Below are 27,237 nucleotides of genomic sequence, written 5' to 3' on the forward strand. Positions count from 1 at the left end.
TGCCGGAGATCATGCAGCTCAACAAGTTTGTCAAACCAAGAGAGTAACTCTACACTGGTCTCGTTAATTGACAGATCAGCGTGTCTTGTTACGATCAAGCGAGCAAAATCAAACTCGGTCAAACAATCGAAAGAGAGCAAAAGCACACATTTTCGGTTGGAAATGAGAATGGTGTTAGCAGTTGCCGCCGCGAGAAAGGGCTTTCTGCCCAAACGAATACTCCAATATGTAAATCTGAAACGGCCCGTGGACCATACTCCATGTCGCGAGACGCGCGGCTCGCGCCCCCGCCCGCGGCCGCGCATGTCGGGCCGGCACGCCAAGGGCACGCACCCGCACGGCACGGCATGCACTGCAGGCCGCGCGGAGAGCGGCGAAGGCGCGGGTCCTTCCGGCCGCTGCGCAGGCTGCGGCCCCCCGGAAGCAAGCAAACCAACCACAAAAACCCGTACCCCACCCACGCCCACGCCCACGCCCACGCCACGCAACGCAACCACCAAAACAAGAAGAAACCAAGGTGAAAACGCAACGACACACACACAGAAAAGAAAAAAGAAAAATAATAAAGAGGACGGGAAGGGCCGCCACGTCGTAGGCGAAGACGGCCCACTTCCTCCTCCTCTCTCGGCTTCTCCTCCATCCATCCATCCATCCGGGCAAGGCGGCGAGCGCAGGCGGCCGCACGAGAGCGCTTGCTTGCTCGCTCGCTCGCTCGCTCTTCGCTATGGTGGCCCCCATGGAGGTGGACGGCCCCTGCGGCTGGGACTTCGTCGACTGGGTCGGCCCCGACGCCTCTGCCTGCATCTTCCGCTCCCTCGACGACCCCGCCGACATTGTCCGCGCCGCCGCCGTCTCCCGCTCCTGGCGCCGATTCGGTTCGACCCCCCTTCCTCATCTTCGATTCCCCTCCCAATACGCCATCCCGTTTGTAGTGTGGCATTCTCTAGAGAAATCGGTGGTTAGGTTAGCGAGTGTGCCGTGTGCGCGCAGCGCGCTGCTTTGTTTTTTGATAGTTTTTTTTTGTGCAGTTGTGGGGAACGAATTCAGCAAGAGCTTGTGCCTGCGGATATGCCCAGAGATCGCCAATTTCACGAGCGCGGAAGAGGTGAACCGATCGCCGCAGCCGCAGCCAATCGCGCGGGCTGCCGAGTCCAGCCATGGCGTCGAGCTCAAGGCCCGCGAGAGGGACTACAGAATTTACTCTTACCTCAGCGGCGCCCTCGCCTCCACCAAGCCCTCCATGGACTGCATCCTGCAATGCATCGGCGCGTCCAGCACCGACAACTTCCCAGAAGAGAGCATCGAGAACACGCTCATGCCAAATGATCGGGTCAAGAACCGAGCCTCCTACTGGTCCAGCGGCGGGCAGGACGATCCCGACGCGCCAGAGAGCTTGACCTACAGGCTCAACTCTGATATATGCATCATAGATGAGATTAGGCTGCAACCGTTCAAAGGTACATGCAACATGTCAGGATATGTCTAACTTAGAGCAATTTTACGGTATTTGAGGAGGTACCGAAGGTACCAAAATTTTAGTGTAAAATTTGGTACCTCTTAGTCCTACGTACCAAGAGGTACCAAAATTTTACACTGGTACCTCCTAGTACCTTCTTAAGGACCGTAAAATTGCTCGTCTAATTTAGGCTGCCAATTTCCGAACGCCCTTATATGAACTTGTCTTACAATATGCTTGCTTGATTGCATAATTTACATCTACTTCTGTTTCAAACTGCCAGCTTATTTTCAGAATGGATATCCTATATACTCTTCAAAGGCAGTGAGATTCCGGATGGGCCATTCCAAGCTTCCTCATGGGTCGGAATCCTTTGTTACGGTTGAGGATGAGAATCTAATGGCAATTGCTGACGACAATTATGTGTGGTCTTACACTTCACCAGAGTTCCCTATGTTGCAGGTGAGTTGATGGCCCTTTTTCTTGTTTATTTTGTTGACCTGTCCAGTGTCCACACCTAAAAAAACTTTATGTTTAGACTCTGGTTTTAGATGCTTTATTCGGCTTGTCATGATCAATGGCTTCAAATGTAAGATACAAATAGAGTTGTGTCATTATCTAAATAAAGAGCTGTATCACTTTTGGAAATTCCTAAGTTGGTATATTTGGCCAAGTTGTTTGGATTGTTTTGGCGGTTTTATAGAAAGTTATCTCGTTGCATTTTTTGAATATGAAAACTACATACGCAATTCTCATGACATCATTTTGTTGTTACTTGCCTATCATGTATCTGAGTAGCAGGCTGTACCTTTTTGTGCTTACTCTCTGACTAACTATAGTGAATTACTACAGGATTGCCATCTAATTTTATATTATTTGTTTTTTTGGTTGTGGGGCTCCTCATTCTACACCTAGGTTGTGTGTTTTGTCAGTTATGAATTTAGTTAATAAAAGGGAATGGCAATTGTCTTCACATGATGTTGGCATTGTAACTTACTTCAATGGTTCATATGTAAACCAAATAAGAATCGATATGATACCAAATTACCAAGCATGTTTATTTTTTTCCAGCTGGACATGATCTTGCGTTGTAATATTAGTGCCATTGTAATGATCTATGAAGCAACACTACAAAGGGTAAATTTACCACCCTTACTGATGCCATATTGTTGTGATAGGAAAATGTGCTGCAATCCTTCAAGCTCCCGCGCCCAGTCCTTTGCATTGGTGGTGTAGTGAAGGTTGAACTATTGGGGAGAGTACAAAAGCAGGAAGCAGATGATAGGTATTACATATGGTAAGTTCTTCTCAATTTTTAGCCTACCAACGTTAATTGGTCACCTTATATTTGCTATTATAGTTCTGTTCAACAAATAGTTAGGATGCCAAGATTCCCTTTTATGGAAAATCAGCATGACAAACCATGCAAATTTAGAAAGTCTGAACATATCTCCACTCTAATTTGGACTAGGATTACACATCTTCACTGGTTTTACTGTTTCTTGAAGAACATAATTGCAGCTGAATCCTGTTTCTATGTAATGGTAATTGTACTGCAATTTTGTTGTTACACTTTATCTGGCAGCATATGACTTTTTTTTTGCTTATGTTTGTATACTCAGCAGGTAAATGTGTGTTTGTATATTGTGTTGTCATGACTATGAAAGCATGAAATGGATTATAGTTGATGTCTGCAGTAGTGTTTTCTTTGCATATGCACTTTATATTTTCCTTCAACATGGACAGTACAATTGCTGATAATCGCTACCCTTTTGCACGTTAAATGGTTCAGTGTCTGCCATGCTCAAGTGAGAGGGCGTTCACTTTCTCCAGTTTTCATGGTTGATACCTCGGATCCTGCGGGCTATTCAGTCCTCAAGTACTTACCGGAGGCAAAAATTCTACGCGCCGAGGACGCGATGCTGGACGATGGCAGAGAATCACTAGAGTGGCACTCCCTTGTTGCTAGGTACAGGCGGATGAGGCATCTAGCGATAATGAATGTGCTTCTTGGACCTGTAGAATTGATGGATGAAGATGATTTAGGTGGTGTATCAGACGAAGACCCTTTCGTGTAGGCTTGCTTCCACAGAACCACCCGTGTTTTACTCTCTGTAGTTAGTTTTCCTTGCAGACATCTGCGAAACATTCTGTAACCTCGTTGACGAAAATACAGCTCTTCTGGTCAAGTGAAGAACAAATGGATTATAACTCGGTCCGTCTCGATTATATTTATAAGATCTGCTTTGATCTTAATATTTGTTCTAATTCAAAATCAAGTTTATGTAAAATATAGCAGTATTTTTAACATAAAATAAATATACTAACACAATTCATTCAGTCATGGATTTAATTGAACAAATATGTTGTCGTAAATGTTAGTGCATTATCTATCAAATTTAAATATGTTTGATTTAAGATAAACTTGATATGACTGAAAAGGAGGGAGTTTTTATTTCTAGTTGACCACTATGACACAATATGATATTCGATGGGAAAAAGTACAGTTAACCCCAGAAGTGTGGTTGGTTTACTTAACCTCTAAAATATGAATTAGATAGTTTATATCTTGAAATATTTAAATCAGTTCAAATAACCCTATAGGGGGTTTTTACAAATGGTCATGTGGGCGATGATACGATAAGTATGGAGTTTGGTTCAATTAACCCCCTAAAATATGAATCAGGCGGTTTACACCTCAAAGTATTTAAATTGGTTAAAATAACACCCCAAATACTCTATACCTTGAAATATTTAAATTGGTTCGAATAACCTCTAGGGCATTTTTACCAATGATTTTGGTTATGTGAGATGACATGACAACGATTATGCTTATGTGACAGGTTATACTGCTTCGGTTACACATACATTAGTCCATTTAATCAAAACCTATAGTCGTAGCATTTCTTTTATTTATCAACAAACCCAAAAGTTACATATTGTAATGAGTATATTTATTTTCTAAGTCGCTACACTTATAAAACCACTAATAAAAAATAATTGATATGCTACATTGTTATATCATTATTCACATCATAGTCTACATGTCTAAAACCATTATAGTCGATTATTTAAACCGTTTAGATTTAGATATCGAGGGGTTTAAAATAATCGGCTTCATACTTTACAAGATCAGTGGATCAACCCCTCAAATGTCTTATTACTTCGGAGTTAAGCATAGATTTTGTGTAGCGAATGACATTGGAATCGAAACTCGAATCATTCAAACGAATGCTCAATATAGGAGTACTCTATATAGGAAGGTGGAGGTGGGCTGGTGGCTCCCCTCCCCAGACTCCCAGGGCCCCAAGAGGTCAAGACCGACACGAAGCACAGCAAGCAACCCTTGGTTCCCCCATGGCGGAGGACGACTGCAGGGGCAGTGACTTCCTCGAGTGGATCGGCCCCGACGTCTCCGCTTGCATCTTCCGCCGCCTCGACGACCCCGCCGACCTCGTCCGCTCCGCCGCCGTCTCCCGCTCATGGCTCCAATTCGGTTCGCCCCCTTCCCCTCCCCTCTGCCAATTTCCCCATTTCTCCTCTAGAATACAGAAATTGATTGATGGCTACATGAACTGCTGATGCTGAGTTTGGATTTTGCTTTTCTCTTTTGGGTTATGCAGTGCTCGAGAAAGTTGGGATGAGCATGTGCTTGCAGATACGGCCAGAGGATGCCAATCTCGCAAAGGCGGAGGAGGAGGAGGTGAGCAGATCGCGGCCAACGGCGCACGCCGAGTCCAGCCATGGCGTCGAGCTCAAGATCCGTGAGAGGGACTACAGGACGTACTCCTACGTCGATGGCGCCCTCGTCCCCACCACCATGCCCTCCGTTGATTGCATCCTGAACTGCGTTGGTGCCTCTAGCACCGATCACTTCCCGGAAGAGAGCATCGACAACACGCTCGTGCCGCAAGATCGGCACCCCTGGTTCGACGTCTGGCAGGACGGCCCCGACGTGTTCGTGCCCTCCTACTGGTCCAGCGGCGGGCAGGACGATCCCGACGCGCCGGAGAGCTTGACGTACAGGCTCATATCCGATATGTGCATCATAGATGAGATTAGGCTGCGACCGTTCGAAGGTACAACCCACGAATGCTAGGTCTTGGACAGAAAATCTCTTGTTTGAGTGATAGACTACACTGACTTCTGTTTCAAACTGCCAGCTTATATTCAGCCTGGAAATCCTATATACTCTTCAAAGTCAGTGAGATTTCGGCTGGGCCGTTCCAAGCTTCCTCGAGGATCAGAGCCCTTTCTTAATGATGAAAATCTAATGGCACTTGCTGACGAAAATTATGTGTGGACTTACACATCACCAGAGTTCCCTATGTTGCAGGTGAGTTGTTGGGGTTTTTTCTTGTTAATTTTGTTCACCTGCCCACCAGACCACAACTGAGCAACTTCTAGTATTTTTCGTGCTAAAGCATTTTATAGTCCTTGAGGACTGAGGAGTACTGTGTTGTATTCTGGGTGTTATTTTGTAGTATCTGCACAAATCAACATCAAAAGGTGTGGGACCTCAAGGATCGAAAACAAGTACTTAGATTGTGCTTAGATAGTTTAATCAACATGTCATGATCAAATTTCTCCAAATCAGAGGTTTATAAAAACATATTTTTATCACCCTTGTTAATTCCTAAGTAGGTATAATCACTGTATACTTGGCAAGTTGTTTGGATTGATTTGTTAGTTTCTGTAAAAAGTTGTCTCATAGCATTTATCAATGTAGAAGCAACCAGGTGTGCACAACAAAATTATGTGGCATCTGATATCAGCATTGCTCATGACATAATTTTTCATGTCTCTGTCAAGTATTTATTTGGGGAGGTTGTTACCATTAGTTTTCTCACTCTTTCACCAGCTACAGTGAAACCCAACCTACAGGATTTTTACCCAATTTACATTGCAAAGGATTTTTTGTGCGATTGTATTTATTTTTGGGTTGGGGTGAGGGGGACATCTTCGCTTTTTCTTCTTCTACTTAGTGTTTATTGTCAAGCATGAATTTCGTAAAAAGGCTGTCATCATAGCTCTAGCATAATAAATGTATGACAGTACTTGAATGGTCCATGTGTAAACCAAATAAGGACCAATTTCTTACCAAATTACCTAGCATGCTTTCTTGGACATGATTATGGATTCCAATATTAGTGATGTTGTTTGACCTAATGAAGCAACACCACAAATGGATAATATACCATTGTTTACTGATGTCACAATATTGATGTCATAGGAAAATGTACTACAGCCCTTCAAGCTCCCCCGTCCAGTCCTCTGCGGTGGTGTGGTGAAGGTTGAGCTTTTGGGTGCAGTGCAAAAGCAGGCAGCAGATGATAGGTACTACATATGGTAAGTTCTTGTCAATGTCCAGCTTTTTATGTTGATTAGTCACGTTAACGTTACATTTACTGTTATAGTTCTGTTAAAAAGTAGCAAGGATGGCAAGATCTATTTTAGAAAATTAGCTTGACAAACCATGCAAATTTAGTCTATGAGCCTTCTTGAATAATAGTATTGTGCATATCAGAATCATGTTTTTTAAAAATGTTAACTTTTTCTTCATCTTTTGTGGTTTTACTTAGATTAGATGCTAGTATGATTTTGTTTGTGCTTTATACTCAGCATGTAGTTTTTCTTACATTAGATGCTAGTATGATTGTCGTACCTACAAAAACATGAAAATAATATAGTTTTTCCCGTGTGGTAGAATTTGCTTTATATATGGGCCTGGCCGTTTCAATGATTATGAACAGTACATATTCTGAAAGTACTGACATCGCTATCCGTTTGGCATGTTAAATTGTTCACAGTATCTGCTACGCTCAAGTGATAGGACGTTCACTTTGGCCAATTTTCATGCTCGACATCTGTGATCCTGTTGGTTATTCGGTCTTCAAGTACTTGCCAGGTGCAAAAGACCTATATGGAGAGGATGCAAAATGCCACAGGATCGCTGGGTAACACTCGCTTGTTGCTAGGTACAGGCACACGAGACATCTCACGACAATACGTGCTTGTTGGACATGTCAGACAATGATCCATTTGGGTAAGCGAACTTACGGGGTTTTACTGTCTGTAGTTTGTACGCCCTGCAAATATTTCTGAGGCATTCTGCAACCTAGTTGAGAAAATGCTGTTGTTCTGGTAGGTGTAAAGAGCAAATGGTTTGTAGGTCTGCTCAACTTGATCATGCTAATAAGCTATGGTTTGCTCTGATCTCTTGCCGAGCATTATGGCACAATATGATATATAGTATGTTGATTGTGTACTCGCTGAGTGTAAATCTTCCGATTGTTTCAAACTATTTTCCGTTCCTTTGTCATTTTTCTGACCGCTATCATGAGAAATAGATTGTAAACATTTTTGGTTGATATGGACTTTAGACCTACTAGCGATGCTTGTGCATTGCACTGGACAGACTTGTACGATCGGGGATAAGCTACGACATGCTTGTGCATCGCACTAAAACTATACGCTTAGGGATTCCTATACGATTGGGGATAAGCTGCAGCATGATTGTGCATCGCACTAGACCTGTACGATTAGAGATTCAGGGCTTCTACGGAGCACAAGGTATAAAAAAATGTAGGGATAGAAAAACCACAGAAATTGTATAGGATTGCACATGTGAAACAAATGATTGGAAAACATAGGAATTTTATAGGATGTGGTGTTTGGAACAAAGGAATCGAAGAATACAGGAATTTTAGAGTAAATAGTAATCTCATTTGGTTTTAAATTCAATCATTAATACCATATTTTCTTCCACTGACAATGGGTCATTAAACCATAATAGAAAGCATGGGAGATCATTTTCTTGTTCATCGTGCACAAGATTTCTTTCAAAGAGGTTGGATTGGATTTTTTTTTTTCTGGTGAAAACATGGGTACTGAATTTTGTTCCTATGAAATTCAGGGGAGCAAATCCTTTAAACCAAACGTATGCATACATAGTGACCAATCCTAAGAAATCCCAAATTCTCTATTTTTCCTTCATTTATCCTTCGTTTCAAAGGACATGTTAGGGAAAATGGAGCGTCTTGCTTTACCAATTGGTTATATATATATATATATATATATATATATATTAGAGATATTGTTCCCTGCACGCAATGTGAGGACTGACGAGCCGATGAACTAGTCACCCTTTACAGTTTTACCGGCTCCGTTCCAAAAATTCTAGAATGCAATGACATTTAAAATACAATGATTAGGATGATGTTCACATAAACATATAAGATATAATAATATTAAATTTAAATGCGAATAAAAATTCATAACTAATGTCTTGCATTAGTATTGCTCACTTGTCACATTAGCAGGGTTTGCATTGTATGAGTGGTAATGTGGACAAAAATAATGATTGCCAAAGGCAATAAAAGGCTTAGACAAAAATCAAAGCAATTTAAAATTCAAATGCTAAACAACGACATTAATCACCATCAATATTAAGTACCTCCATTTCATAATATAAGAGGTTTGACTTTTTTTTATAACGTTGGACTATTCGTCTTATTTAAAAATTTAGTACAAATATAAAAAATAATAAGTCAGCTTAAAGTTCAAGTCACATACAAAATAAATAATATTTTTATAATTTTTTAAATAAGACAAATGTTTAAACATTATAAAAAAATCAAACATCATAACGGTGGTTTTTCGTAATCGGTTAGTAGCATATTTGCACAGAAGTCCCACCAGTTATTTATATTTTTATTTCATTCCTCCGATTTCCTCTCTGAGCCTCTCGCAGCGCCGCAGCGGCGGCCGGAGACGACGGAAAGGAGGCTATGCTCCGCCTAGATCATCCTCCGAGGAGAACCTCAACCTGCAATGGTGCGCGCTACTCCGTCCGCAAGAGAGATGCCGCCCCTCCAATCTCCTCAAACAAGCGAGGTAAAATCATACGCTGAAATTGGAATCGGGCGCTCTCCACTGCTGCACAAAATCGTCGCGATCGACCGGTTCCCCACCGTCGTTGAGATCGGCGTCGGTGAGGTACGCCTCGACCTCGTATGCGCCTCGATGGGGGCCAGGTGAAACGCCACATTGGTGAGACTATCCTTCTAGGGTTTAATTGTGGTGCCCGTGGGTGCCAGGGAGCAAGCAAGTGTTGGTGACGGCGTGACGCCCGAGCATCCTGTGGAAGTCAGTGTCACCGGTGGAGAAGGCGGTGATAGCCAGAGCTTCGTGCGGCCGTACCCCCCGGCTGACGAGTCATCGGATTGGTGCGGTTATGGTAAGCAACAAATAGTCTGTAACTTTATCACCATGTTGATGATTGCCTTGTTGCGCATATATGATGTACGGGCTGAAAGGCCGATTGATGATCAGGTTCATGCAATGCATTTGATTTCAGTTTCCTATCAACCGCACCACGTATTGTTTGTTATATAGCACTGCGCGCCAGCATGACCGAGGAGCAAAAATAGTTCCTTACAGCTAAATTTCCGAGTACTTATGTCCTTTCATAGAACTGAGTCGTATGCTTGGGTTAATTCCACCATCCTTTGTATTATTGTCCAATTTCGATTACAACGGGTATCACCATGGCTGGTCTTCCCAAATGTTGCTGACACGTGTTTGATTTCCACCTTGAAATGTAGCTAGATGGTGCATCTTGCCATGTTGAGCAGCATCTGCATAGAAAATTTTAGTCCTATTTGGTGGAGCCACTCTTTGTACGCTTCTTCACTTCTTGTGCATGTTCATAGGTTTGTAATACTTGCATGGTTTTTTTTACTGTTTTGATCTAATTGTCCTTCTCATGAATATGAAGAGCTTGCATTTTTCTTGGTATGTAAGATGAAAACTCCTACAAGCGGTGAAAAAAGTCCTACAAGAACTTCTCCAGACCATAAATCAAGTTCTGCAAGAGATACAATTCTCTTCAGTGAAAAGCCATTATATCACCTACACAGTAGAAAGTCTGGTGCCAGTTACCTTCAAGCGTACCACCTTCCGTATTGCTAGAATTAGTCCTGGCATTAGGCATTGAACATTTATCACATCATGTCTTAAGGTGTAAATCTGGAAATGTTGGTGATTGGTCAGTTTAATAATTTAAAAATGTGGCCAGTTCAGCCATATTTCAAGTGAACATATTATTAATACCTCTCCTGGGCCTGAGAAGTTGATTGATGTGCTGGAAGCAAGGCCTGGTAGAACCATACTGTGGACACGTACCCCATCTTCTCCAAGTATCTGACCCCTTGCCTTTTTACAAAACACAACTCCATTAGTTTGTGAAACAATCTTATGCAATTGTAAGCTGTTATAGAGGTGAAAAATGATTCCTATTTGTGTTTTCACTGATTTAGAATGAACTGAACAGATTGCGATGACTTTCTGTATCATTAGATAGATAGCGATGCAAAATATTTTCCTCGCACTTACTGGATTATCAGAGTCCATATCTTCCCTGTTGTATATCTGACCAAGGTCTGATATATTATTTGCAATCTGCATCGCATCTTGTGATGGCAGGTCCTGTCAATTTCAACCATTAGTCTATCAGTCTTTGCACTCCTGAGTACTTGTCTAGTATGTGTAGACAATAGTGCTTGTAATGCCAATAGGTGCTGTTAATGTTTTTCCTTTGGCATTGTTGATCGATTGTTAGAATATACTACATACAATGTTTACTGCAGAGGATGTTCTGTATCTAGTATTTTGGAAGGCATACTTATAGGGTGAATTAAGAGGCTAACATGGAAATGCCCATTACCGATGGGTTAGGTCTCGATTCCACTATCTCGACGTTGTTGTAGTGGAATGAGGCCTGGATAGCAGCTTGTTGTAGGAGCACCGAACCAATTGATAATGTTGGTGCGACCAAGCAACCCTGATCATGAAATCAGCATAAGTCATGTTAAAAATGATATTAAAAGAGCAATTTGGTGAATGGAATAATGATATATAGTATTACCATGCTTGCCTTCTCACAGAATGCTGACAGCTCAGTTACTGTAGCTAGCTCAATTTTTGGAACGTACACCACACTGCTTAAACCAAATGCTGCTGCCTGTTTATGATTCATGTTTGCGTGAATAAGAATAATTGGATTTCATTTCAGCATTTCATGAAGATGGTACAGAATCTGAATGGATTATACTTCTTTGTCAATATTGTGCCATGTGATTATTGAATTAGAATGTACTCCTGTGGTCCAGATCACTAGTATTGGTTAGCTCATTGAATGTGAATTGTGACCTTTTCTGTTATTTTGAAACAAAGCAAATAATTGTTTGGCTTGTATAACTCTTGAATCAATGTTGACATTTTGTAACGTTCTAGAGTAATAAAGTTATACTTGGGACGAGATTCAGTTATATTGTCCTAATGTTTCCTCTTGAACGGTTTCGCATTGCTGTATTTTTGTAGTTCAATACCTCATAATCTCACTGCACAATGTAACTATTTTCCCTGGTCATGTAGGTGGATAACTTACCTGTTTTACATTGTCATAAACAGTTGAAGGCTCACTAAAATCAACCATCACTCCAGTTGCTCTGGACTGAAAGAAGATAAAAGTTGCCATTAGCAAACTGTCCAATGTACAAGTCAGTATAAGCATTTAACAGTACAATGAAGAGGCCAGTACTTGTGCAATTGAACCCAGAACCATTGTGAGATCATTGAGCACCGGAATTTCCAAGGGTTCTTCCATGCCGCTTATCTAGAAGAATAATGCCAGCATTTATGAACTGTAAAAGACAAAGAACAAGCAGCTATGCAGCAGGGAGACGGTCTAATTTCAAGGGAAATGGTGAGTACCTCTCCTGCATCTAAGCCTATACCCTGAGAATCTATGGCCCCTGCAAGCTCCATTCCTCTTGCTTTGCTAACTGCCGCTATTGCCGTTCTTCCAATTTCTTTTGTGGCCCCAATGATAACAACCTGTTCGATATCACCAGATTTTGCCTTCAGAGCAAGTTACATTGCTAGAGAAGAACATCCACAGGTCATAGACCACAGTACCTTGATTGTGCTCTGGGATGGCGGCATCTGCGTTGAGCAGAAGACCTTTGCTGCATTTCTCCTGGCAATCTTTCCGGCTGCTCTGGTGTGAACAGAGTGGAATAAAGTAGCCATGGTTTTGTTCTGAAGAAGGAGGTTACAGGAAAGGGAAGTTCAGGTAGCTATATATGTCCTCTCTATTTGTCTTTCTCTAACCTTATCCTGTGTGAATGCAGCGAGCGAGTGGCTTAAAATCGCTTCGGTTGCACGCATACCATCAGCCTGTCTGGACCATCTGATCTCATGGTATAGTCAACACTAAGGAGGTGTTTGTTTCTAGGGACTAAAGTTTTGCCCCTAGTCGCATCAGATATTTGGACACTTATTAAAAATAGTAAATGTAAACTATTAATAAAACCTATTTATAATTTTAGACTAATTCACGAGACGAATCTAATAAGCCTAATTAATCCATGATTAGACTATGTGATGCTACAGTAAACATTTGCTAATTATGGATTAATTAGACTCAAAAAATTCATCTCGCGAATTAGCTCTCAATTATGAAATTAATTTTTTTATTAGTCTATGTTTAATACTTTAAATTAGTGTCTAAACATCCGATGTGACATGGGGCTAAAACGTTTAGTCCCATCTAAACAACCCCTGATTTAACGCCATACTTTTATTACAGGAATTGTATTAGTCTTCATTAATCAAGGGCGTCCTGGAGCTGATTCAGTTCACATGGACAGACGTGCCCATTGCCATGGTGTGCTGATGGTTGATGATGCTGGCCCATGGTCCGAATTCAAAATTAGCTTTCACTGAAAACGGCTGGCAGAGCCCAACATCAACAAGGCGCCAATGCCCAACATTGGCACAGCCATACGAGACGCGACTCGAGGGCAGAGGCACCTGTCGGGGGCAGAGCGCACACGGGAGAAGCGGCAGGTACAAGTAGCCATTGCTCGTCATCTTCTTCTACTCGTCTTCTCTCCTACTCGCACCCACGCATAGCACACACGCAAGAACGAGTGAGTAGAGAGAGAGTGACAAAGACGGAGAGGAGGTTGATGACCATTTGATGGTTTCTATCTTGATCACAGCACTGCTGGGGCTCTGCGTCTTGGTGATCGCCGTACTGGAGGGGAGGAGGAGGAACAGACGAGGGAAAACGGCGGCCGTAAGAGGTATGGCTTTCTTTTGACTCTATCCTGACAAAGCTTTCGACCTTGTTATGACATTGGCATGCATCAAAATTACGTAAGCCTTTTGTGCCGTAGAATCTATCACTACTGCGTGTACGTTGCTTTACCCTACTTGTTTTTGTTCATCTTTCAAGCCAAGTATCCACTTTCTGCCCCTGCTTTTGTTACCTTTCGATACGTCACGCCCGTAGCCATCTTATTTGCAAGCCAATTCATTCCAATTTCTTTCAGAAGAACATCTCTTGTTTTTGTTCGTGGACTGCAAAATATGTTTTTTATGATCCGTTCTCGCTCCTTAAGGAGAGAATAGGTACTACTCTCTCCTTTCCAGCATATAAGAGATTTTAGAGCTAGACAAAATACTAAGAAAGTGGGTTGACTTAAACGGAGATGCTGTGATTGGTTGAGAAGATGAAAAAGTAAGTAGAAAAGTTTAGCTGTTGAAGTTTATGATTGAGTGAAAAGAAAATGGGAAATACAACTCTAAAAGTTACGCTATTTTGATACAACTTTTGAATGTCAGAAGTTACCGTCTTCAGTTTTTTTTTTTAAACGTTGGTTAGTTCAATTTGCACAGAGATGGAGTATTATATTTTGATCTAACCAGCATCATACATTTTCACCTCAAGAGAATTATGTTCTACTCCCTTAGTCCCAATATATGTATAAATTTCTAGCATTGTAGGGTCAAATTAATTAGAAGAAAAAGAATTTAAATGTCCAAGTAAAAAAAAAGTATAAGTGAGAGGTATGTGAGGATAAAATGAAGTGAAATTTAAATACACCAATAATTTTCTGTGAGATCAATTTGAAATTTAGAAACACACAGACAAAGTTAGGAGCAGTACGCCTGTTTGTTAGCGAAGAGCAAGAGGGTCATATATTTGCAAATACCTTTTAAATATGTGTTCTTATATGAAAGCTAAAAATGAACTACAATAGAAAAACTTAAAAATTTCCCTTAAAAAAAGCTTAAAATTAAAATTAAATTTTAGCGTATAAATAGGACACGTATGATACAGTGACGTCTATATACATCAATGTTAGATTAATTATCCCAAGTGACATCATTAAGAAAATGTTGGATGTCACTCCTTTTTTCGTCTACTGCTAGTACTGCTCGATTACGTGCTTCCAAGCTGCACGTAACTTTTTTAGAGAAAAAGTGTATGCATTGGTTATATGTAACAAATACAAAATATAAATAAATAATGTATTAGATATTATATAGATAATTAAATAGATAATTTATTTTATAAATTGTTTGTTTAGCTGTATTTACGTGTATATCAATTAGACGAAACAAAAGCCAAACAACGGGCCTCCAAATCACACGGAAATGTTAAAGCTGCAGCATAACTGAAACGATTACAGTGTTGGACTCGGTTCACAGGGAAAGCTGCATGCACGATGGGGGTATACCTGTAATTTGACACTATGCAGGCGTGATCGGCTGATCGCGACGCAGGACAGTGACGTCTCGGTAAATCCACCCGAGCCGAAGCCTTGGACTCCTCGTCCGGTCGCTCCTCCTCGCAAGGATCCAGAAACCCATCTGCTGCCAATGACACGCGGGCCCCACGGGACGGGCTCGCCTTTGGATGGCTAGGCACCACGCGCACTCGAGTGCACAGCTCGAGCCCGACCTGATCGGGGCTCGGTCCGGTTGGACCTGGTCTCCGTGTCGCTTGCTCGGTTCGTGACGTGATGCTGCTGCCTCTCTGTAGCTGACAGCCATGGCCCACCATGGCCGTGCTGTTACTGTAGCGGCGGTACAGTAGGTTTTCTGCCCTATCCGTCCCATAATAAGTGCATCTTGTATAATATATTTAATGTTTAATTGTCTATCTTATTTTAAAAATTTTATGTTAATATTATTATTAATATTGTATAATAAAATATAATATTTTATACGTAATTATTTTTTATAATTTTTCAAATAAGAAGAGCAGTTAAACTTTATACATGGAAATATGCAATTATATCGGCAGTACGTGAGTTTTGCCTGTGGCATCGCGTCGCATGTGCGCACAGTTGCCACCGGCGTCCACTCGCGCTTTCTTTTTTAGTGGTCGCGCTGAGTGGTTGCTCCGGTCACTGACGTGCGGGACCCGCCAGGGTCTTCTGTACCGTGGCGGTTAGTATCCAGGCGTCCAGCCTTTATTCATTCGTTCCATTGTCAAAATGACAACGTGTCCTTGGGTCTGCTCTCCCGTGTCAAGAAAGCACATGATCTTTTTTTGGTTAAAATACAAGAAAGTGCTTAGTGTACAGTGTCTCCAAATTGGAGATCTTACACCATCCTGCATTGACACGGTAATTTACCAGCTTGTTTTCGCTGTAATCACCATGTGCCCGGTGACTAGCAGGCTCCTGCTACTACTTGTACCACGAGCCCTCTTTGTTATTTTTGCCCTTTTGCTCATTGATTGATACTGGGCGAGAGTATGTTGGAATATTGCCTAGTAGTACTAGTCCTGTAGCTTAGCAGTGGCAACTGGCAAGTGGTGTCCGGTAGTGGATGTTTGGGATAAGTGGCTAAACTTTAGTTTCTTATCCCATCGAATGTTTGAATATTTATTATATATATATAAGTAAATGTAGACTATTAATAAAAACCACATATAATCTTGGACTAATTTGCGAGATGAATTTATTGAGCCTAATTAATCCATGATTAGACTATATGATGCTACAGTAAACATGCTCTAATTATGGATTAATTAGGCTTAAAAAATTCGTCTCGTGGATTAGCTCTCATTTATGAAATTAGTTTTTTAATTAGTCTATGTTTAATACTTTAAATTAGTGTCTAAACATCCGATGTGATATGGGACATGAAATTTAATCCTATCTAAACAACCCCGTAGGAGTATCAGGCTGCGGTGCCCTCCTGCTCGGGCAAGTACCACCACTGGTGAGATGTCCTACCTTCGTACTATAATAATCTTATTTTTCGTTTTTCCTGTGTCTAACGTTTAACCATTCGTCTTATTTAAAAAAATTATTTAAAAACTTAAAAATAATTAGTCACATATAAAAATATTAATAAAAATAATTAGTCACATATAAAATTCATATTTTATCATCTAGTAATAATAAAAATATTAATTATAAAAAATTTTAAATAAGACGAATGAACATACGTTGGACACGGAAAAAAGAAAAATGAGATTAGTAGTAGATAAAATCATCTAGTCCTTCGTGCCGGCCGTTCGTCTCATTCCCCTCGAGTCCAAAACCACTCTTGTTTTTAACCTCATCCGGCTGACGCATTAAGCCTTGGTCAAAGACATGCGGAATCCAGCAGAGCAGGGCACATTTCTTTCGACCAACCCGTAAAATGATTGTTTGTTGGTAATTATATATATATATATACTTAGCGATATAAAAATTAATGCTGTAAAATAAAATAAACTGTTTCAAGAAAACCTTAAAATTAACTTTAAAAAAATGTAAAGTTAAAAATTCAAATTTTAAATTATAAACCTAAGAAAAAAACGAAAAGATAGGCAATTTCTCCCCCGCCTGCCGCCTTGGTACGGCAAATGACGTTAGACGTCTCACCCAACCAAAATTTAGCTTAGCTTAAGTGTGGCGCTCATGGTTCCCAGTATCTTTCCACGCTGCAATGGCGATATGCTACTCATGCTCCTAGTTGTTTTTGTGCCTTAAAAAAACGAGAGGATTCCTTCGTCTCCCTGCTCGTTTCTTCTCTAGTGTTTGTTCCCTTGTTTCTTTTCCAGTATTGCTTGCTTTGTTTGCTTCCTCCACACCTTCCAGTATTGCTAGCAGCATCGTAGCGGTAGCATCACTGAGTTGCGAGCTCACTCTCAACCACTCCAGATCACGGGCACGACGAGCAGTGGTGTCAAATCTCCGGGGAGATGAGTCTACGGAACTATCCCGCCGCGGCCGGGGACGAAGAGGGGGAGACGGTGGACGAGCTGCTCGCGCGCGTCCGCGGGATGGTGCCTCCGGCGCTGGGCGCGGCCGGCGCGGCGGAGGGCTTCCCGGGGCGGTGGAAGGCGATCGCCTCGAAGCTGGAGAAGCTCCCGACGTGCCTGTCCGACCTGTCCAGCCACCCTTGCTTCGCCAAGAACGCGCTGTGCCGCGAGCTGCTGCAGTCCGTGGCGGCCATGCTCGCCGAGGTGGCGGAGCTCGCGGCGCGGTGCCGGGAGCCGCCGAGAGCCGGGAAGCTGCAGATGCAGAGCGCCATCGACACGCTCGCCGGTAAGGTGGATCTCAACCTCCGGGACTGTGCGCTGCTTGTGAAGACTGGCGTGCTGTCCGATGCCTTCATGCCGCCGCCTCCGACAGACGAGGCAGCGGCGACGGCGGCGCAGGCGGACGTGCGGGAGCTGCTCGCGAGGCTGCAGATCGGGCACACGGAGGCGAAGAACCGAGCAGTGGATGGTCTTCTCGAGGCTCTAAACAAGGACGAGAAGAGCGTCCTCTCGGTGCTTGGTCGCGCCAATGTCGCCGCTTTGGTGCAGCTGCTCACCGCGCCGTCGCCCAAGGTGCGGGAGAAGGCGGCCACGGTCGTATGCCAGCTTGCAGAGTCCGGCAGCTGCGAGGGGCTGCTCGTCTCAGAGGGGGCGCTGCCGCCGCTCATCCGGTTGGCCGAGTCCGGCAGCCTCCTCGGCCGTGAGAAGGCCGTCATCACGCTGCAGCGCCTGTCGATGTCACCTGACACCGCCCGCGCCATTGCCGGGCACGGTGGCGCACGGCCGCTCATTGAGATCTGCCAGACAGGGGACTCCATCTCCCAGTCCGCCGCGGCCGGCGCGCTCAAGAACATCTCGGCGGTGCCAGAAGTGCGGCAAGCATTGGCCGACGAAGGAATCGTCCGTGTCATGGTCAGCCTGCTGGATTGCGGCACCGTGCTCGGCTCCAAGGAGTACGCCGCCGACTGCCTGCAGAACCTCACGTCGAGCAGCGACAGCTTCCGGCGCGCCGTGGTGTCCGACGGCGGGCTGCGCAGCCTGCTCGTCTACCTCGACGGCCCGCTGCCGCAGGAGTCCGCGGTGAGCGCGCTCCGGAACCTCGTGGGCGCGGTCTCCCCCGACAGCCTCGTGTCGCTCGGCGTGCTCCCCCGGCTGGTGCATGTGCTGAGGGCCGGGTCAATCGGAGCGCAGCAGGCGGCGGCCGCGGCGATCTGCAGGATCTCCACCTCCACCGACATGAAGCGCGCCGTCGGCGAGCACGGCTGCGTGCCGCTGCTGGTGCGCATGCTGGAGGCCAAGTCGAACGGCGCGCGCGAGGTCGCGGCGCAGGCCATGGCGAGCCTCGTGAACTACCCTCCCAATGCCAGGGAGGTGAGGAGGGACGACAAGAGCGTGCCATGCCTGGTGCAGCTGCTCGACCCGAGCCCGGCGAACACGGCCAAGAAGTACGCCATCGCCTGCCTCCTGTCGCTCGCGGCGGCCAAGCGGTGCAAGAAGCTGATGATCTCGCACGGCGCCATTGGGTACCTCAAGAAGCTCTCCGACATGGACGTCGCCGGCGCCAAGAAGCTTCTCGAGAGGCTGGAGCGCGGCAAGCTGCGGAGCCTCTTCAGTAGGGACTAGCAGCTGTAACTACAAATCTTCCCACTTGCTACACGTTACGTTATTCGTGACAATTTCATTTTTTTTAACTGTATAACATGTATAAAGATCACATCTTGTTTTCACAGTATGGAACGGGTGTTGTGCAGTGCAAAAACTCATCTTGACTGAATATATCGAGGTGTAAATTGTGTAATATATTCTGAGCAGTGGATATGTAGGGAAGTAAATAATACTCTCTGCTGAAACCAAAATAAATACTCCATTATTTAGCAGAATTTAAAGTTCAAAGAGAAAAGATGGTTTAACTCAAATGGATAGTGTTGGGAGAGTAGCTAGAATATGAAATTTAGTGATTAATGCTACCCATAAATGTTTATATTTATATAACAGAGTTCCGATTCCTGATATCTTTATATTTTGGAACTATGAGAATATATAACATGTATGAGCAATTTTACGGTCCTTAGGTAGTACTATGAGAAACCAAATTTTTAGTGTAGAATTTATTTTACGGTCTTTGGATAGTACTAGGATAAACTAAAATTTTAGTTTAGAATTTAGTACCTCCTAGGAATTAGGTACTAAGAGATACTGACTATAAAATCTCCTAGTATTTAAGTACTAAGAGATACCGACTATAAAATTGCTCAACCTATTCTTCACTGTGAACATTTCAGTGAGCTAATTTGGACGACATGATGACGCTATCAGCATAATTGGTGCATGATGTGGAAACAACTCTACTCGCGCGTGCGCCTTGAGTGGACAGATGATCTTCGCCCATGAAGCCATGATGATTAGCTAGCTGCTCGATTTGCCCAAGTGATTACTCAGTGTTCATCGGCTGGTAGCTTGTCACCTTTTAGCGTGATGACGTACCAAACTGCCATAGTGCCATATGCAGTGTTATGCTATCCTACGCAGTTAATGAAGAACCAATGACAGATCTAAGGCAAATTTGTACTGCCAATATGCTCGGCAAGTTGTGGGCATACATGCTCCAGTGAGTATAAATTGGCAACCATATTGGCACATAGGAGTACAAGAACTAGAAATGCCTGAACATATAGCATGTTCATTACAATCCAGGAGGTATTATGTGAAACTATAAACCGTACGTATAATTGAAAGCATTCTATACTGATGATCATAGACAGAATATCGCACAATCCATGCTCACGAGTGTTACATATGTAGATTCCAGTGATGGTCTCCCTTTGGGTTTAGAACGGCAAATACCCATCATGCCTTCACTTTGGCAACTGGAGCACGAGATGGGAGTTGCTGCGTGACAAAATGGGATAGTTTAGTACAAATCTTCAGTAACTCTCCAAGAACATTGACAAGATGAACAGATTCAGTGGGTTTATACCTGATAGCATGAAATGAGTGAGGTAACGAATCCAAATGCCCCTGTTACCCTTGGAGTGACCTTCTTGGGTGCCAGCTGAAGAAGCCCTACGGCCACCACCACATCCATGGCCGCCTTCACCAGTGCAAGCAGCCGTTCATCCGACTGCTTCATCTTGCTCCGGTACTGGTCATTCTACAAACCGAGCGGAAACGCAGCGAGAAGGTCAATTGTATGAGCTCCATGAAGTCAGTCCCAGTAGGCTGCAAGAGATGATGAAAGCGTGCATACCTCATATTTGTCAACATCCTTCAGCTCTCTCGCCAGCTTCCTCATTGATTTTGATAGCCTTTTGAGCTCTCCAAGCTGCAAAAATGGAACACATATAATCAGTTCGTTGTTGGCTATCAAGATTAAATATAAAAATTCAGTGAAAGTAACGGAAGTGTGTATACCTCAACCAACCCTGCACAGACTGAAGAAGCCATCCAGCAGTAGAGGGATATCCTGACAACCCGGTCGGTGCGCTCCTTGTTCTAGCAACATGAACAGAAAATAGTTTTTGATGAAACCTTGTATATCAACAACACAAGGCAAAGACAACGAGTGAAGAACGGTGTGTCAATCTTGACAACCTTGTATATCCCTGATCTTCCTAGCCATACAAATTGGTCCAGGAACAAGAACGTCGAAAGCAGCGCATTTTTACACTGCAATTGTAAAACCGTTGGTTAACAAACACATCACTCAAACGCAGAGAATTCCTGATCAGAATATTGTGAAAGAAAACAAGTACCTTCCCAAGCAAGACCAGTGTAAGTGGAGTCCCTTTAGCCGGAGGGCTGATAAGAGCATGCAGATCATTGACCCACTGCAAATGCAAGACAGAATCAGTTGAGGAAGCATCAGCTGCATGGCACTGAGATAACTAGTTGTGTTGATAGTAGCAAGCAGAGAAGGATGTCATCATCTGTGACCTTGAGAAGCCGGAAAACTTTGCGAGCTAGGGTGGTCGACCTGTCGACATCCTGTGCCGTGCCAGGCTGCCCGTTGCTGATGAACTTGGAGCCGTATTGGATCGCCCTGCATATCTTGTCCCTGGCCTCGGCTTTGTTCAAGTACAGAACAACAAGCCCGAGCTCTGCTCGTGTGGCGTCTAACGTGCTCATCTTCCCGTCCTGAGGTAACCAAAGATGAGAGCCACAGAATTCACAAAAGCAAATGCAGATACAGCATATCTACCAATCATCTGCAAAGTAAGCTGGTCTGTAAATTGAACTTACTGACATAATTCTAAAAGCAGCTATCTGTGACTGTGAACTAAACAAACTGGCTTTTGCAGCACAATTCTGGAAGCATAGCTAGAATGGAAGCAAAGTGCAGGAATCAGTGAGACTATCAAGTCTGATTCTTTAATTACCTTGCTAACCGGGAACCGGGTGAGAAGGAAGAAGCTGCACTAGGAGAAGCGAAGGGATAAAGGAGGGACCTGTGGTGTTTGGCGAAACCTTCCACTCCTTTGGAGACCGGAGCTCAGCAGCAGTGGCTTTCTTCTCCACGGCTATTTCACCATTCGATTGGTGGGGATGGGGATGGAGATGAGATGAGATGACTCGTGGTGGAGGGAAGGGGGCGCTTCCTCCCTTGGGATTGGGAGGCTGACACGTTTGGATTTTAGCTCTCTTACGTGTGGCCTCTGAATTTATTTATAATCCAGTCCTATAGGAAAAGAAACAATTATCCGACATAAATACTAACAACGGGTCCCGTTAAAATAGAATAAGTTATACATTGATAACTTTAGCACACCGTCTCGGCATCAAAACTACTCCGTCTAATCCAGCATTTCAAATTTTAAATTTTATATCATAATATAAATATTTCTACACTGAGTCTCATAATTTTATTCATTTCAATTATTCAAGAACCAAGGAGATGTAATCAATTCAAAATTTCAAAATTAACCATTTAAGTAACTAAAATGAAACCATTTGACATCTTATTAGTCTTTGCTAAACAATCGAAATGTTTATATTTTAAACCGAGTTGGGAGGTAGTAACAGATATGAATTCAGTACATACTAATAGTCTAACTATTAAGTAATATATGTGTTAACATGATCTTAAACAACTAGAAATATGTTGATCTTTTGTTCTACAAGTATATAAATTTTTGAGCTCAAAATGTATAAGAGATGACTTGGATCATGAAAAGAAACTATGGGTGTCGATATTAACAGTCTAACACATCTAGTACCATGTCAAACACCTAAGATATTATTAATGTCAGCACATAAGTCATATAAATCATATGGACCAACAAGATGCCGTGAACAGTTATTGATACTAACGGACTTATCTTGGGCCTCACAAACAGGCCGCAGGCCTGGTTATCCAGGGCCCAACACTGACGAGGGCAGAGAGAAAAACAGTCGATGGCGGCTGCGGCACAAGGGCAACAGGATGGGTTCCTTGCCGTTGCCGGTAGGGATGGCAACGGGGACGTACCCGATGGGTATCGGCGGAACGTTCTCATCCCCATGAGTTTAAATATGTCCCGTTCTTATCCCCGTCCCCGCTTGCGGGGATAGGTTTTTCCCCGTCCCCGTCCCCGATCGGGGTTTTCATATCCGTCGGGTACCCATACCCGAATACACACTCATGTAAAATAATTATTGTATAGCAATAAACATAACAAACCGTGCATTTTAAATAAAAAACAAACAGAAAATAGGAACACAACGACATAGGAAGAACATGTCTCTAGCAAGGAGTTAAATGATTTGACAACTACAAGTTCAATGGCTGTCAAGCCTAACAGATTACAAATCCTTCCTAGGTAAAAAAAACAGATTACAGATCCATTGACCAACTTTGATCCCATCAAGGTTCAAGGCATCAACAATTTAACATCAAAATACAGGCGTAGTAACCCATGTCTTAGCTGATCACAAGTCAGTCATAGCAATAGCTAGTAGTTTGGGCATATCTGCATATGCCATCAAGTTCCAAGCAACACCAAGAGAAATGTTATCACACATTACAAACCAGACTATTACATAAATAGTTAGTGTTTGGATTGTGTGAGCACACTACAAAATGCACTTGCAATTGCACGCCAGCTTGATTGTTGATCCTTCCAAAGGGAACCATCCAGTGAAGGTTGGAGTGATGGATCAGAGTTTTAGCTCCTGCAGAAGCATAATGATAAGTAGTTGAGTAGTCAAACCTGAAACAATGAATTATATGTAATGCATAAATGAAACTATTACAGTTCAGAACTATTACCTGAAGCCCTTCTTGAACTTCATTGAGACATGACCAGAAGCTAGCAGGTTTTCCTTCATCGGTAAGTACTCCTACATAACAGATAATTTGTTTTCATTGTTTGCCTATAAAATATTGAATTATACAAGAAAGAAACTATAAATTGCTCGACAAACCTTTGTATTTGTTTCTTATCCAATCATGTGAACACATTAGAGCCTCTAGCATATGAGAAGTGAGCCTGCTGCGGTGCTCACTAAGTACTCTCCCACTAGTGCTGAATGCAGATTCTGAAGCAACGGTTGTAATAGAAATTGCAAAAATATCCCTAGCTATCATCCTCAAAGTAGGATAGCGTGTTCCTGCAACCTTCCACCAGTCCAAAACATTGTACTCTTCTGTATGTATGTCCACTATATCATCCTCTAAGTACCGATCCAATTCAGATTTAAACCTCAAGGCTGATGGTTGTGTACTTGCAACACGTGCACTGAAGGATGACAAAAATCCTGAGTTTGCTATTGTGGGTTTGATGGTACTGCTACTTGCACCTACATCCTCATCACTGCGATACTCCAGCATCAAATCACTCAATGTGTCCTTCACTTTAGCCACCTCTTCATCAGGGTTTATTACTTGCAGCACTTCAAAGCAATAAAGAAGCATGTGATGTTTAAATCTAGGGTCAAGAAGTGTGGCAATGCCCATTAGACCTTGAATTTCAGTCCAATATTTCCTAAACTTGGCTTCCATATTATCTGATATTTCTTCTATCAATGGGTTGCCACAAGATGACCATTCCTTAATTTTACTTCTAACCTCACAAATTTTGTAAAAGAACATGTTTGCAGTCACGTAATCAGTTCCAAAGAACATGACAGAAATGTCATTAAATAGTTTAAGCCTTTCAACAACATCATTAGCAAACTGAAATTCTTCCTTGGTCGGACAGCAAGTATATTTCCTATCTACACGGCTTGCTCTCATGAAAATAGCCTTGTAGGGCAATGCAGTACTAAGCATTATGTAAGTTGAGTTCCATCTTGTCTTGCAGTCCAATGCTATCTTCTTCTCAATTTTAACATACACATACTTAGCTATTTTCTCAAATTTCTTTAGCCTTTTTGGAGTGGCTGTCCAGTAAGCTACGCTATCATGGAAGTTTTCAGTGGCAGATTTTAGTTTTTCTAGTCCATCCTTAACAATCAGATTAAGGATATGAGCACAACAACGCATGTGTAAAAACTTTCCATCAGCCATAAGCTTAGTTTTGCCAATCTTCCTAACCAAGTAAGGAATGGCTGCATCATTTGAACTGCAATTGTCAAGAGTGATGGTTGATACCTTCTCATCAATATTCCAGTCAACAAGGGCATCATACAGTTCATCACCAATGACTTCATGAGTGTGAGGACTTGGCACATAAATAAACCTGTACAAGGCCGACAAATGTTATGAACACCATATCAAAAAATTCTATAAATGCAAACAGATCAACCAATCATTTGGCTCACCTCATGATAATGTTTCTTTGAGTCCAAGACTCATCAATAAAGTGGGATGTGACAGTCATGTATCCTCTTTTCTGGTTGTCAGAAGTCCACATGTCGCTAGTGATTGCCACCTTAGACTTAATCCTAGATATATATTGAATGGCTTTCTTCTTCTCCACTTTATACTGTTCAAATATGTAATTCCAAAAATGAATGAAATATATGCAAACAGATTAGACAAGTTATCAATTTGTAACTAACATAAGCACAGTACATACAAAAGCATGTAAAGTATATACCTTAATGTGTTTCTAGTGCCAATCTTGAACAAGGGTTGGAGTGCATGAACAAATCTTCTAAAACCAGCATGGTCAACCATGCTTAAGGGATACTCATGGAGGACCATCATAGCAGCGAGTTCCTTTCTAGCTATATCTTGATCGAAGGTGTAGTTCTCTATAGAAACTGTCCCAACATCTGTGGTACTAAACCTCAATGATGTTTGAGACAATGTCTTATTTCCTGCCAACTTAATCTTTCTAAGAGTGCATGACTTCAAGTAACAATGAAAGTGCTTAGTCCCACTCCTTGTTTCTCCTCCAAGCTTGGCGTTGCAGTAAATACACTTTGCTTTTACTTTGCCATGCCATCTAACTCTCTTGAACTCCTTCCAAACAACAGATGTGAGCTTTCTCTTTGACCCAACCTCAGCACCATCTTCCTCTTCTGATGGCTCAATTTCAATTTCATCTTCATCGTCATCTATTTCAATTGGTCCTGACTCATTGACAGATTCTAGACGCGATTCAGATTCAGGTTGAGAACCCTGAGACATAGGAGCCTGGCTACTATTTGCACTAGCTTCTGACATCTTTTTCAGTCTGTAGTAAACATCCAGTATATAAAGCACATTAAATATTCTAGTGATAAATATTTAAAGCATCAGTGATATAAAAGCACATATTCTGACATTTTTTTCTTGAACCACAACACCCAATATATAAGAAATGAGCTAGGATTTGCACTGCAACAGTAATCTTCCAATGTAAATTAAAAATGTAATTCTATTGCATTACAACAACAAAGATATATTCAGATTTCAGCAGTAGCAGAGTAGTACTGAGTACTGACCGTGGAGAATTGAAACTTTTGTGGCTAGGCTTCTCAGCTGCAGATATCTTCAAGCAGCGGCGTTTGGCATCAGAACCTTTAGGCGGTGGTGGCCGGGGAAGACGCTTGGGGTCACCAACTATGAAGGTGCCTTTGGTCGACGACGGCGGGGGGTCTTTTTTGTTCTTGGCAGCAGGTGCATGAGGGTCTTTCTTCTTCTCGGTTGCAGATGCCGATGGAGCATCCACTGATTTCTTGGATGCGTCGACAACTTCGTTGGTCTTGTATGCGGAGGTTGGATTCAACAGCAGGGAGTCAATGGCCACTGGATTCGGTAGTAGAGAGTCGGAGAAGACTGGATCCGATGATGGCGGGCCTAGCGACGGCTCAGTACAGGCGGCGTCCCTTGAGGAGGGACGGGGTCAGTAGAGGAATAGGAACGCTGCAAATGGGTTAATTCGGCGAGGATGAAGAAGGTCTTCACCAAGCAGCTTCCATGGCGACGAGCGATACCGGTGAGGAACCCCGGCTGCGTCGCTGCTCGCTAGAGGCTGGAGCACATCGCCGGATGCAGCACAGCAGCAGCAGTAGCACGGTGGCAGCAGCAGCACTGCAGCAGCACGACGGCGGCAGCAACATGGCAGTAGCAGCAACAGCAGCAGCACCGCCGACAGCAAGGGGAATAGGGGATGCGGATGCAGCCGCCAACTAGAGAGGTGGAGAGTGAAAGGGTACGTTTTAGGGTTAGAATTGCTTTTATATGAGTTGTATTGGGCTTGGGCTGACATAGGCTAACTGGGTCTATTTTGATTTTTGATATACACATAACAATAGCGGG

The 27,237-nt window shown here is 43.0% G+C and overlaps 5 protein-coding genes across 9 annotated transcripts; 3 read left to right on the forward strand and 2 right to left on the reverse strand.

Annotated features, from left to right (window-relative positions):
- The first annotated feature begins 492 nt into the window (after positions 1-492).
- Positions 493-3,691, forward strand: LOC102712617 (F-box protein At4g00755-like). Its single transcript, XM_006649209.2, has 5 exons — positions 493-875; positions 1,029-1,457; positions 1,740-1,918; positions 2,635-2,753; positions 3,249-3,691. The coding sequence occupies exons 1-5, from the start codon at positions 725-727 to the stop codon at positions 3,532-3,534; spliced, it is 1,164 nt and encodes a 387-aa protein (XP_006649272.2). The 5' UTR covers positions 493-724; the 3' UTR covers positions 3,535-3,691.
- A 1,039-nt stretch (positions 3,692-4,730) lies between these two features.
- Positions 4,731-7,760, forward strand: LOC102714442 (F-box protein At4g00755-like). Its single transcript, XM_006650916.3, has 5 exons — positions 4,731-4,952; positions 5,080-5,535; positions 5,620-5,792; positions 6,690-6,805; positions 7,267-7,760. Exons 1-5 carry the CDS (start codon positions 4,814-4,816, stop codon positions 7,415-7,417), a joined length of 1,035 nt encoding a protein of 344 aa, XP_006650979.1. The 5' UTR covers positions 4,731-4,813; the 3' UTR covers positions 7,418-7,760.
- Positions 7,761-9,186: 1,426 nt separating this feature from the next.
- Positions 9,187-20,141, forward strand: LOC102712894 (ARM REPEAT PROTEIN INTERACTING WITH ABF2). 3 transcript variants are annotated; one of them, XR_423237.3, is made up of 7 exons: positions 9,187-9,454; positions 9,556-9,695; positions 11,894-12,224; positions 12,373-12,721; positions 13,110-13,369; positions 13,525-13,608; positions 19,856-20,141. XR_423237.3 is itself a non-coding variant. In XM_006649212.3 (4 exons), the coding sequence occupies exon 4, from the start codon at positions 17,514-17,516 to the stop codon at positions 19,194-19,196; it is 1,683 nt and encodes a 560-aa protein (XP_006649275.1). In that variant the 5' UTR covers positions 12,588-12,721; positions 13,110-13,369; positions 13,525-13,608; positions 17,473-17,513; the 3' UTR covers positions 19,197-19,349. The 3 variants fall into 3 exon arrangements, 1 of the variants encoding a protein (XP_006649275.1); XR_001549895.2 differs by lacking the exon at positions 19,856-20,141 and adding an exon at positions 15,001-15,419; XM_006649212.3 differs by lacking the exons at positions 9,187-9,454; positions 9,556-9,695; positions 11,894-12,224; positions 19,856-20,141 and adding an exon at positions 17,473-19,349 and having other exon boundaries at positions 12,588-12,721.
- Positions 9,700-12,634, reverse strand: LOC102713054 (dihydrodipicolinate reductase-like protein CRR1, chloroplastic). 2 transcript variants are annotated; one of them, XM_006649211.3, is made up of 10 exons: positions 12,437-12,566; positions 12,233-12,355; positions 12,060-12,134; positions 11,907-11,972; positions 11,385-11,480; positions 11,184-11,300; positions 10,853-10,945; positions 10,571-10,672; positions 10,400-10,437; positions 9,700-10,325 (listed from the first exon to the last, which is right to left on the reverse strand). In XM_006649211.3, exons 1-9 carry the CDS (start codon positions 12,548-12,550, stop codon positions 10,432-10,434), a joined length of 792 nt encoding a protein of 263 aa, XP_006649274.1. In that variant the 5' UTR covers positions 12,551-12,566; the 3' UTR covers positions 9,700-10,325; positions 10,400-10,431. The 2 variants fall into 2 exon arrangements, with proteins under 2 accessions (XP_006649274.1, XP_006649273.1); XM_006649210.3 differs by having other exon boundaries at positions 9,701-10,325; positions 10,400-10,486; positions 12,437-12,634.
- Positions 20,136-22,124, reverse strand: LOC102713803 (peroxisomal membrane protein 11-1). 2 transcript variants are annotated; one of them, XM_006649215.3, is made up of 8 exons: positions 22,019-22,124; positions 21,507-21,707; positions 21,326-21,400; positions 21,165-21,239; positions 20,985-21,065; positions 20,821-20,895; positions 20,551-20,724; positions 20,136-20,462 (listed from the first exon to the last, which is right to left on the reverse strand). In XM_006649215.3, the coding sequence occupies exons 2-8, from the start codon at positions 21,696-21,698 to the stop codon at positions 20,421-20,423; spliced, it is 714 nt and encodes a 237-aa protein (XP_006649278.1). In that variant the 5' UTR covers positions 21,699-21,707; positions 22,019-22,124; the 3' UTR covers positions 20,136-20,420. The 2 variants fall into 2 exon arrangements, with proteins under 2 accessions (XP_006649278.1, XP_006649277.1); XM_006649214.3 differs by having other exon boundaries at positions 21,950-22,106.
- Positions 22,125-27,237: the final 5,113 nt, after the last annotated feature.

The sequence above is a fragment of the Oryza brachyantha genome, chromosome 3 (genome assembly GCF_000231095.2).
Source record: "Oryza brachyantha chromosome 3, ObraRS2, whole genome shotgun sequence".
In the NCBI taxonomy this organism is placed as follows: domain Eukaryota; kingdom Viridiplantae; phylum Streptophyta; class Magnoliopsida; order Poales; family Poaceae; genus Oryza; species Oryza brachyantha.

Excerpts from the sequence above, each read along its gene's own strand:
- LOC102712894 (XM_006649212.3), top strand. The coding sequence starts at position 17,514 with ATGAGTCTACGGAACTATCCCGCCGCGGCCGGGGACGAAGAGGGGGAG.
- LOC102713803 (XM_006649215.3), bottom strand. The coding sequence starts at position 21,698 with ATGAGCACGTTAGACGCCACACGAGCAGAGCTCGGGCTTGTTGTTCTG. Across the intron at positions 21,401-21,506 it reads AAGTTTTCCGGCTTCTCAAG|TGGGTCAATGATCTGCATGC; the intron begins GTCACAGATGAT and ends TTGCATTTGCAG. Across the intron at positions 20,725-20,820 it reads AGGATGTTGACAAATATGAG|AATGACCAGTACCGGAGCAA; the intron begins GTATGCACGCTT and ends CTCGGTTTGTAG.
- LOC102713054 (XM_006649210.3), bottom strand. The coding sequence starts at position 12,550 with ATGGCTACTTTATTCCACTCTGTTCACACCAGAGCAGCCGGAAAGATT. Across the intron at positions 12,135-12,232 it reads TAGGCTTAGATGCAGGAGAG|ATAAGCGGCATGGAAGAACC; the intron begins GTACTCACCATT and ends TTATTCTTCTAG. Across the intron at positions 10,487-10,570 it reads ACTTCTCAGGCCCAGGAGAG|ATTTACACCTTAAGACATGA; the intron begins GTATTAATAATA and ends CAACATTTCCAG.
- LOC102714442 (XM_006650916.3), top strand. The coding sequence starts at position 4,814 with ATGGCGGAGGACGACTGCAGGGGCAGTGACTTCCTCGAGTGGATCGGC. Across the intron at positions 4,953-5,079 it reads CCGCTCATGGCTCCAATTCG|TGCTCGAGAAAGTTGGGATG; the intron begins GTTCGCCCCCTT and ends TGGGTTATGCAG. Across the intron at positions 6,806-7,266 it reads GATGATAGGTACTACATATG|TATCTGCTACGCTCAAGTGA; the intron begins GTAAGTTCTTGT and ends AATTGTTCACAG.
- LOC102712617 (XM_006649209.2), top strand. The coding sequence starts at position 725 with ATGGTGGCCCCCATGGAGGTGGACGGCCCCTGCGGCTGGGACTTCGTC. Across the intron at positions 1,458-1,739 it reads TAGGCTGCAACCGTTCAAAG|CTTATTTTCAGAATGGATAT; the intron begins GTACATGCAACA and ends TCAAACTGCCAG. Across the intron at positions 2,754-3,248 it reads GATGATAGGTATTACATATG|TGTCTGCCATGCTCAAGTGA; the intron begins GTAAGTTCTTCT and ends TAAATGGTTCAG.